Genomic DNA, 11,245 nt, shown 5'->3' on the forward strand with positions numbered 1-11,245 from the left:
TTTACACCTTCACTTTTATATATCAGGCAGTGAAGTGAAGTGAAGTCGCTCAGTTGTGTCCAACTCTTTGCGACCCCATGGACTGTAGCCTATCAGGCTCCTCCATCCATGGGATTTTCCAAGCAAGAGTGCTGGAGTGGATTGCCATTTCCTTCTCCAGGGGATCTTCCCGACCCAGGGATCAAACCCGGGTCTCCCCATTGCAGGCAGACACTTTACCGTCTGAGCCACAGGGGCACCACCCAAATTTAATGGGCTTCCCAGGTGGCACTAGTGGTAAAGAACCTGCCTGCCAATGCAGGAGACATAAGAAACTTGGGTTTGATCCCCGGGTAGGGAAGATCCTCTGGAGAAGGGCATGGCAACCCACTCCAGTATTCTTGCCTGGAGAATCCTATGGACAGAGGAGCCTGGTGGGCTATGTCTATAGGGTTGCAAAGAGTCAGACGAGTGAAACGACTTAGCACGTGAATTTAAGAATCAAGAAAAAAAAAAGATGGTGAATAAACTTATCATCAAAGAAGAGAATACCTTGATGGAAAAGAGTAAAGTCTGCCGCAGAGGGTCCTCTCTGCCAAACGACCAAGGCAGGCCCCACCCACACATTAGGAGGAGCCACTCAGGCGGCTGGTGTTTGTCTTAAGGGTCCAGGTGGGTGCTGCGGAGCGTGTCCTGGGTTGAGCCTGGGTTTGTGCTTCTTCCCCCGCACGACCTGGGGAAAGTCCCTCACTTCGGAGCTCCTCAGCGCCCTCATTTATAAAATGATGAGATGAGTAGTGATTTCCTTTCTAGCACCAAGCCTCAAGATTCAGAACATGGTTGAGAAATTGGGCCAGAGACCTGCCGTGCACCATAGATTAATTTTTATATGAGAAACCTACCCACAGAAAACAAGCCAAGTCTTCATTCGGATGGAAGAAGAGATCAGTGTGTGCTCTTCAAGGAGAGAGAATGGCAAAACACAGCCCCTCCATGCTGGTCCCTCCATGTCAATTAGAAATGTGGTCGCCTGGTTTGGACCAACCCTGCTCAAAGGAAAAATGTATTCTGGGTCTGATGAAAGAGACACATGCTTCCTAGCATAGGAAGAAGCCCCACCAGGCCAAGGGTAGATGATTCTACTTTCGAGATGGCTGCTCTCAGATGCCCAGGCCAACCTCCACCCCAGGCTCCCAGCCACCCTCCTGCACTTGGCCTCTTTCCAGAGCTGTGCCCTCGCTTCCTCTTCTTTCCCCTCCACCTGCAGGGAAATGAGATGCTGCAGCTGAGGCCAGATGTGGGGACTGAGGGTCAGAGCCCTTGGTGGGCTCTGTTGCCTCCATACTCTATACATCTACAGGCAAGTTCACACTCAACGCACATCCAGAAAATGGAAGGGTGGGTCTAGATGTTCCTTAACGGCAATGCTCATTCAGATAGTCCAGAATTGTGGGTGACACAGCAGTTACACTCTCACATAGCTCCAGGTGAGGCATCATCATGCTCGTTTTCATTCTTTTTCAATTGTTAAGTTGTGTCTGGCTCTTTGCAACCCCACGGACTGCAGCATGCCAGGCTCCTGTGTCCTCCACTATCTCCTGGAGTTTCTCATGTCCATTGGGTCATTGATGCTACCTAACCATCTCATCCTCTGCTGTCCCCTTCTCCCACCCTCAATCTCTCCCAGCATCTGAGGCTTCTCCAATAAGTGAGCTCTTCACATCAGGTGGTCAAAGTATTGGAACTTCAGCTTCACCATCAGTCCTTCCAATGAATATTCAGGGTTGATTTCCTTTAGGATTGACTGGTTTGATCTCTTTGCTGTCCAAGGGACTCTCAAGAGTCTTCTCCAGCACCACAATTTGAAAGCATCAATTTTATGGTGCTCAGCCTTTTTTTTTGGTGCTAGTGGTAAAGAATGCACCTGCCAATGCAGGGGATGTAAGAGATGCAGGTTTGATCCCTGGGTTGGGAAGATCCCCTGGAGAAGGGCATGGCAACACGCTCCAGAATTTCATGGACATAGGAGCCTGGTGGGCTACAGTCCATAGGTCTCAAAGAGTCGGACACAATTGAGCACATACACACACTGGCTGGCCCTGGGTCTTGAATGACATCCTCGAGGCAGGCCAGATCACACACTTTGCCCTCTAACTAACCTCAAGTTGCACCGTCCTAAGAGAATGGAAGACTTCAGGATGGTGTAGGCAATTCCCTCCCAACTCTATGACAAGGGTGATGTAGAGAATGAAGCCAAAAAATTCCCAAACCCTCAGTGGGATGGGAAAACAAAGCCTGGTCAGAGGGCCTCTGGAAAAGATGATATCATTCTGATGGAACAGGGAAGAAGAAAGATGCTGACCTGAAATGGGTCACTCGGACTCTGCCCATAGCCATGTTTGAACCTTGACAGACTGAACAGCCTAGGTGACCTGGAGGTTCTACAGCAGCCTCGCTCAACCTCAGACTCCAAGAGCTCATGAGGTCGTGTGCCACATGTGGGCAGATGTGGCGTGCTGCCCTGAGCTCCTGCACTGCCAGCCCCTGTTCTTCCACTCGCAAGAGAGGCATCTTCCAGCTTTTGTCCTGAGCCCGGCATCCCTGTGTGCTAAGAAGCAAGTGGCCCAGCCTCACTGGGTGCAGTGCGGATGGTAGGGGTGCTCTGCAGTCCTGCTGTCATCTGGAGCTGGAGTGACTGGTTGGCAGTGGAAGGGCAGCAGAGATGTCCCAGGATGCCCTGAGTCTGGCTGTTTATCCAAAGAGGAGGGATTTATGGACCTGCCGCCTCCCTGGGGCATGGAATCATGAGCTGTCATTGGCATGAGAAGAGTAGTGAGGAGCAGGTGATGAACAGAACCATGAGGGGACACAGTATGCCAGTTCAGAATGGCCCAGATGAAGCAGGCTCCTTGGAGACCCTGAGCCCCACACAGCTCACCTGGCTGTAAGACCAGACAGTATATTACTGATGCCTTTGGAGGCATCCCCTGACCCCTGGCGGTCCCTGTCCAGCTTTCAGGGACATCCAGTAGTACACCCAGGAGTTGGCCCAAATGCCTCCTCTCAGGAGAGCTGTCTCCTGATGACCCCAGGGCATAGAGCTTTATTCCTGAGGAAGACTCTGTCTTATGGTTTTTCAGAATCAGGTTCTGAGTGAATAACCATTAAGTTCATATATAAGATCAGCAACTGTCTAATGGGTAACAGGGACAAGTTAACTCTCTGGGGGCCAGAAGGGTTGTGAAATCAAAGTCTGAGGAGAGGACTTGCAGGATCATCTGATCACCATCTTGGTAACCTGCAGGTTTGGACTGAGATCCCCCCAAAGTCACCACTCCTTTGTCCCAACTCAGGGAGAAGAGTGTTGGGAGCAACAATTACTGTCATATGTCCCACTCTGAGGTACTGACTATTCAAGTGGGAATTAAAGTCCCACAGCGTGCTAATGCCACACTGTGGGCCTGATATCTGGTCTCAGGAGAAACAGGAGAAGAGGTTCTCTAGTTTACCTGAAGTGTTGGCCCTCACCCTGTCCTTCATCCACCTATGGATGGTGGCCCTCTGGTCTCCCTGCCCCAGCCCCAGCCCAGCCCAGCTTCCTGCTGGTACCTGCTTAGAGACTTTGAGCCACGTCTTTTTCAGCCGGAAGATCGCGCTCCGGTTCATGGACGAGGTGATCTCCAAAACAGCATTGTAGTTGTGTAAGCATCGGCATATGTCGGCCACGGCCACCCACTTCTCGATGGTGCTCACCCTTGCGTTGATGTCCTCGTTGCGGACAATTTCTGAAGCGATCAAGTTACTGATCTTTAAGTCCATGCAATAGGACAAGAAAAAAAAGTAAAGGGAATAAGTACTGTAAAGATGATAAACCACCATTATTTGCAGACGAAATGATTGTTTGAAAATTCCCAGAAGAATGAATTGGAAAACTGCTGGAATAACCAACAGAGCTCATCAGGGTAGATGGTTAAAGATTCAGTATACAAAAAGAACTTTTAAAAATATAGTAGCAATACCAAATTGGGCTCCAAAATCACTGCAGATGGTGACTGCAGTCATGAGATTAACAGATGCTTGCTCCTTGTAAATAAAGCTATGACAAATCTAGACAGCATATTAAAAAGTAGAGATATCACTTTGCGGACTAAGGTCTGTATAGTCAAAGCTACGGTTTTTCCAGTAGTCATGTACATATATGAGAACTGGACCATAAAGAAGGCTGAGTGCTGAAGAACTGATGATTTCAAATTGTGCTGGAGAAGACTCTTGAGAGTCCCTTGGACAGCAAGGAGATCAAACCAGTCAATCCCAAAGAAAATCAACCCTGACATTGGAAGGACTGATGCTGAAGCTGAAATTCCAGTACTTTGGCCACCTTATGTAAAGAACTGACTTACTGGAAAAGACCCTGATGTGGGGAAAAGATTGATAGCAGAAGGAGAAGGGGCCAGCAGAGGATGAGATGTTTGGATGGTATCACTGACTCAATGGACATGCGTTTGAGCAAACTCTGGGAGAGTGCAGGTCAGGGAAGCCTGACGTGCAGCAGTCCTTGGAGTCGCAAAGAGTCGAACACCATTGAGTGACTGAACAACAGCACCAATTAGAAAATACAATGAAAAAGATATCACCTTCAAAATACCAGTGGGAATCTGTAAATTACCTGGAAACTTTAATGAGAACTATGTAGGATGCTCCATGAAAAATAAAGTTGCCAAAGGTAATAAGAGGACTGATTAAGGAAGAAAAGGATTAGAATTCAAAATGGGAATGTAAATGTCTTTTTTCAAAACTAACAAGCATGTTCAATGCAATCCAATAAAACATGCAATGGGAGTTATCTGAAAGTCTGACAAAGTGATTCTAAAGTTTATCTGGAAGAACAGTTAAGAAGAGTGAAGGTTTGAGGGAATCTCCCACCATACAACTGAAGCTTGGAGAAGACACACACTTTGCAGCAACCCTTGTCTCGTTCACATATCCAAGGACTCCTCTACCCTGCCTACAAAGCAAATAATCACATATACACACACAAACTACATGCGGGCTGGACTTGGAGCAGCCAGGGGTTGGGGAGGTGGTGGAAGCTGGAGCTCAAACATCAGAGAACTAGAACTGCAAGGAACTGGGGCAGCAAGAAATATTGGCCTTGCCTGTACATTTCTTTGCATTTTCTTTGAGTCTACAATCGTTTCAAAATAAAAAGTACGAAAAACACGACTTGTTATTAAAAAATAAAGATAAGAGGACACTTACAGATGAGTATAAATTATAGGGCTTTACCACCCAGCATGGTCTTCTTTAGAAAAGTTTCTAGAGGATGCACATAAAGAAGAATGAGTTTAAAATGATGTAAGAATGGAAAACTACTGAAGTGAATCAGGAAGGAATGATAGCACAAAATAGCACACATATTATAAGCCTTAATTAAATGGAAATTTTTTTTCCATAAAGAAAATACTGAATTCAAAACAGTTTTACACGTTATATAATTTTTTTAAAAAAGGAATAGGTTAGTCAAATTTTCCAGAGAGGAGAGAATGAAGGAATACTTGCTAGTTTATTCTATGAAGCTAGTATAATCTTGATACCAACACCAGATACAGATAACCTTAGAAGAAGGAAAAAGTACACATCCTTTTGTTTAATATAACATTAATATGTTAGATTTGTCCATGGAATGCAAGGATGTTGACTATTAGAGAAAAATCTATAACTGTCATTCATCACATCGATAGATTGAAAGGAGAAAAGCCATATGTCCATCTCAATAGATGCAGAAGACAGTTGATAAAATGCAATACTTATTTATGGTAAAAACCATTATTGGCAAACAAGGAATAAGAAAAAGAATTTCCTTAACTTGATAAACAAACAAATTCTATCCTAAGTGGAGAAATATTAGAAGCACTCTTTAAGGCAGTTCAGACGGTAAAGAATCTGTCTTCGATGTGGCAGACCCGGGTTCAATCCCTGGGTCAGGAAGATCCCCTGGAGAAGGGAATGGCTGCAGACTCCAGTATTCTTGCCTGGAGAATTCCATGGACAGAGGAACCTGGCGGGCTACAGTCCATGGGGTGGCAAAGAGTTGGACACGACTGAATGACTAACACTGATAGAGATTAAAACCAAGAACAAGATTCACTATCACCATTTCTGTTGAACACTGTGGTCTGGGGGCCAGGTCTAGAGGCACCCAGAGTGCAAGTGCATGCACCTGAAGGCGAGAAGTTCCTTAAATTTGTCCCTGAGCACTTCACACCAGTTTCAGCCCTGATCCTGGAGATCCCAGCCAGTACAATTCAATAAGACCAAGACGACTTCCCTGGTGGTCCAGTGGTTGAGAATCTGCCTGCCAATGCAGGGGACACAGGTTCGATCTCTGGTCTGGAAAGAGCCCACATGCCACCGGGCAAAGAAGGCCATGCGCCACAACTACTGAGTCCAAGCTCTAGAGCCGGTACTCTGCAACAAGAGAAGCCTGTGCACAGCTACAAAGGGTAGCCCTCATTCTCACTGCGACTAGAGAAAGCCAGGGTGCAGCAACCAAGACCCAATGAGGCCAAAATAAATAAATCAATTAAAATTTAAAAATTTTTAAAGAAAATTTGTTTTAAAAGGTAAGACAAAGAATTAAAGCCAATAGGGCTGGAACCCAGCAAAGACAAAACCAAACCAAACCCTGTGTCAGGGAGAGATTAAGAAACAGTTTCAGGCTATGATTATCACCATCAAAGGGGCGCCCATTCTGTGCATGAAAAAAAGGTGAATTTTTAACAGAGATGGCCACACGCCAGGTAGTGATGAGGGCAGTCCTCCGGAGGTGGATTGTGTGGGTTCGAAGTGGGCTCTCCTGCTGATGACTGGGGATGAAATTTAACCTCCTCAAGCCTTAGTTTCTTCATCCATGACAGAGAATAAGAAGATGAGGCTGATGAAACCCTGAGCACAGTGCCTGGCACATGGTCAACATGTAATGAATCCTCACTCCATAGTCTCGCCCTTTACTTACTTGAGTCCTGGGCACACAGTGGGGGAGGGTGGCCGGGGGGAAGAGGGACTTTTTTGCTGCCTCCTGCTGTGGTTGGAGTTGTGGGTCAGGTGTGGTCAGACTCAGGCCTCGTGTGTGTTTCCTGAGGGCCCTGCCCACTTCATCACGTCCTCTCTCCTGCTGCACATGCTGCTCTCCACTCTGCAGCCGTATTCGCGACAGGGTTCCTTCTCTGAGCTCCAAAGCCTGGATTGTTTGTGTTTCCTCCCGGGATGAGGGTCCGCCCCAGGCTGTGGTTGGCGTCATGTGGCTTTGACCAGGCCGTCAGGACAAGTGGGATCATGTGCTCCCACTTACAGCCATCAAAGGCTCTTGTGTTGATGATTAAATGCAAAGGAATTAAGACGCTAAGTGCAAACGCCCTTGAGGTTGTCACGAGGCCAGGAGTGGACGGGTCCCTGTGGTTGCAAGCGCTGGAACTAGCGCGGATGTGGGGAAATCAGGAAGGGATATTTTCCCCAGGACTGGGGCTTTGCAGTGGAGAAAGGCCATGAGCTACCAGACACGGGTCAGAGACCTCAGGCATTTGCCCTTCAGAGTTTTGGTGTCTTCATATCTAAAGTACGATGACAGCCCCATCTTTTAGGATGAGTGAACTTTGAAAGAAATTATTTTGCATATAATTCACAGGCCCAGAGAGGACCCAGGTGTTATGGATCTAGCAGGTGTACAGCCTGTTCTGAGGGTCCCACCAAAGAGAAACCTGCAGAAAAAGGCACTGCACCCCCCACCCCTACTCACATCATTGAAATGCTTAGTGGTTTTCATGATATAAGGGGTCCTCTCATTCTTTTCCAGTTTCATCCACCCTTGTCCGAAGAACTCCCTGTAGGAAGTAAGGGAGAAACCCAGAGTGGGTGGGGTTAGGTTTGTTCTTACTGATTTCTATTCTGAGTTCTCTGCTTTTTGAAGTGGTCATTACTGGGGAGTAACTTTCTGCAGAGGCTTTGAGAGGAGGGGACCCTGGGGTCAGGTCTAGCTGTGTCCCGTACCAGCTGTGTGGCTTTGGGTAAGCCTTGGGGCCTCAGTTTCCTCATCTGTGAAATGGGAATAATGACAATACTCTTCTTACAGGGTCATGGAGAGGCCGGACTGAGATTTGGTGCTGAGAGCACATCAGGTCTGGTTTTGGATCTTGCTTCTGACAGGGAGAACCCTCCATTTTAAAGTCACATTGCAGAAGTTGGTCTGCAGAACAGGAAGGACAGAAGGCCACAGAAAGGGCCAGACAGATGGAAAAAGGTGTCTGCAAGCCATGCCACAGCGTGTTCTGGGAATGGAGACCTCACAGGACCACAGGCTGTCCAGGCCTCCAGGACAAGCTCCTTATTTGACAGTGACCGTGACAGAGTTCCATGGGCAAGAGTGAGCAGTAACTACTGCCCAGAATAACCACTGTCTCTACGCCTGGGAGATGAGGCAGATGTATAAAGGCTGACACTCCACAACCAGCAGGGGCAGCACCCGTGTCAGTGGGGGTCTCTGTGTGTGTCCGGTGGGGCTATCTTTCTAGAAGGCAGAGATCCGGAGTCCTGTGATGATTTATGACCTCAGAATCGGTGACTCCAATTTCAGGAAACTATTCTAGGACACGTGTCAGAAACCCAGAGATATATTTAGTTATGAGGAGGCTTTTTGACCCCCACCTGCAAGTATAAAAGTGAAATCTGAAAACAGCCTCATGGCTTGGTGCACTGCCAGGGAATACAGTGTAGTTATTAAAAATGGTGTTCACAGATACCATTTTGGCATAGGGTCAGATGAAGAAAAGGTGACACAAATTATGTAGGTGGTACAGTTACAACTACCTGGGGGTGACTGACTATAGGCCAGAGGAGGTATTGATCAGGCCTTGGGGCTTCTTCAAAGGCCAGAGCTGTCCCCAGAGTCCATTCCTGCACATGCATACACAGAGATGCATACACATGCATGTGCACACATTTGCTCACATGTACACACGTGCACATATGTGAACACATACTCTTTCTAGACCTCCAGAAAAGGAGCACGGAGCTAGATGCTTCTGGAAAACTGTGTGTGCATGTATCCGTGTGTGTGTGTGTGTGCGTGTGTGCATGTGTGTGTGCATGCACAAGTGCAGCTGGTAGGGAAGGAGGGAGCCTGGGGACAGGAAGGGACAGGAATCCTTCATCATCCCTGCCGGCACATGCATTTATGTTTCTCTCTGTGGAGCATCAACCATGCAGCTCTGGAAACCTGGTGCACATGCTTCAGGAGGGGGACTCAGCTGTGATCGTGCCTGAGGAGGAAGGCGGGGGCTGGAACCCATGCCCACTCACTCATAAGGGATCTTCTTGAAGACGAGGTGATCCAGTAGGGTCAGTTGCTCCGCAATCTCCAGGGCTGAGTGGTTTTCAAAGGGCTCGGCCTTCATGCCTTCAGCCTGAGAGGAGCAAGGTCCAAGTCAGGCCCGTGAGGGGCCCCTTCTGGCTTTGGGGCCCCTTCCTAGAGGGAACATCCATCTTGATTCTGGTAAGTGGGAGGGTGAGGCGTGACTGGGGAGGCCCCCTCTACCCCGGGAGACTGGCCAGCAGGGGACGGTGGGAGCTGGGAACCATCATCTGCTGTGCCCCGTGTGTGTGTGTGTTTGTGTGTGTGTGCCTGTCTGCAGGCCTGTGCTGCGCTTCAGTCACTCATGAGATCATCCTTACGCCAACACACAGGTGAGACCACAGAGGTGTCTGGAGGTTAATGACTAGCCCAAGGCGCTCAGCCAGGTTGATGGGGACAAAGCCTGGGCCGTCTGATTCAGGCTGGAACCTGTTTTTTCCTTCGGGTCCTGTCTGTCCACACCTGCGTTATAGAACTTCCTTTTAAATTTCTTTAGGGGAGGACTCACAGGTGCAATGACCTCCCGTACCTCTGAACCGTGTCCACAACACAGTTGTTTGCCTTCGTCCTGGGTACAAGTCCCTGCCCCAAGGGCTACCAGGGACACCACATCTAAAGGTGACCACTCCCCAAGCCCTTGACCAGGGAAATCTTCAGGAAGCACTCTAGGGAAGCGATGTCCCCATGGCTGGGATCAGACAAGAGGAGGCCTGCAGCCCAGAGGCCTCTGGGAAAGCCTGGTGGATCCGGAAAGGGTAACTGGGCACTCACGGGAGGAGAGTCAGGAACACGGATGCCCCTGCTCCCCTCCTGGGTGCTGACTGGGCTGTATAGGAGGAGACAGCTAGCTACCCCGCCCAGAGGGCCCAGCCAGTTCACTAATGACAAGGAAAGTGGGGGTGACCCCGTGTCAGGGGAACAAGCCTCCATCCTGGACGGAGTCTTCCTGCCTACTTCTCAGCAAACGGTCATTGAGAACCGCCCAGGCAGATCCTTGTGAGATGAAAAGATCAGAAGACACAGTCCTGGCTTCAGGAGCTCCAGGCACAGACTCAGAGCAGGGACAGAGTTTGGGCAAGCGGAGGAAAGAGCTCCTGCTGCAGCCTGTGTGTGGTGTGTGTGATGTTGTGTGTATATGTGTGTGGTGTGTACATGTGTGTGAGGTACGCATGGTGTGTGTGTGGTGTGTATGCGTGTGTGCATGGTGTGTGCAGAATGTACATGGTGTGGTGTGTACACGTGTGTGATGTGTATGTGTGTGTATGCGTGTGCTGTGAGTGCTGTGTACATGTGTGTGCTGTGTATGTGTACATATGTGTGTGTGGTGTGTGTGTGGGTGGTGGGCATCCATGTACTCCCCCCAGTAGAGTCGCCCTGGGCCAGGCACGGTCTGTGCAGAAGTCCAGATTCAGGAGCTTGAGTGTGGGGACACGATGCTACCAGGAATGACAATTCTCAGGAAGGCAGTGGAGACGTGGGGATGAAGGTGGCACGGGCCACCTGGGTGCTCAGGACCCTCACGAGGAGCAGCCCCAGCCTCTGAAGCAGGGGCGACAGGCAACCAGCACAGCCCACCCTGAAGGCCCAGGCCTATCCTGGGGTGAGGCCGTGAGCTGGGGTGGGTGCCCAGGGCATGGACACCTGAGGAAGGGGCCTGGCCCGGAGGTGCACTGCCTAGGAGGAGCTGGCCGGCCCCGGGGAGTGGCAGGGCCTGGAGCAGAGGCCTGTGAGCGTCGTCACAAGAAGCCCCTCTGCTCTCTGTAGGGCCCTGGGGCTTCCTCCAGACTGGACGTGCCCCACGCAGGCCCTCAGATTCTGGGAACCACGTCAGGGTTGGGCGGGGAGCTGGGGGTGCAGCTG

The 11,245-nt window shown here is 49.4% G+C and overlaps 1 protein-coding gene across 1 annotated transcript in view; it reads right to left on the reverse strand.

The window, feature by feature from the left end:
* Positions 1–11,245, reverse strand: part of RASGRF1 (Ras protein-specific guanine nucleotide-releasing factor 1) — a 102,366-nt gene that overhangs the window by 13,351 nt on the left and 77,770 nt on the right. Inside the window, 3 exon segments of the mRNA XM_010843392.1 lie at positions 3,589–3,786; positions 7,775–7,859; positions 9,334–9,437. Coding sequence (XP_010841694.1) covers positions 3,589–3,786; positions 7,775–7,859; positions 9,334–9,437 — 387 coding nt within the window.

The sequence above is a fragment of the Bison bison genome, unplaced genomic scaffold (genome assembly GCF_000754665.1).
Source record: "Bison bison bison isolate TAMUID 2011002044 unplaced genomic scaffold, Bison_UMD1.0 scf7180017864181, whole genome shotgun sequence".
Classification (NCBI taxonomy): Eukaryota; Metazoa; Chordata; class Mammalia; order Artiodactyla; family Bovidae; genus Bison; species Bison bison.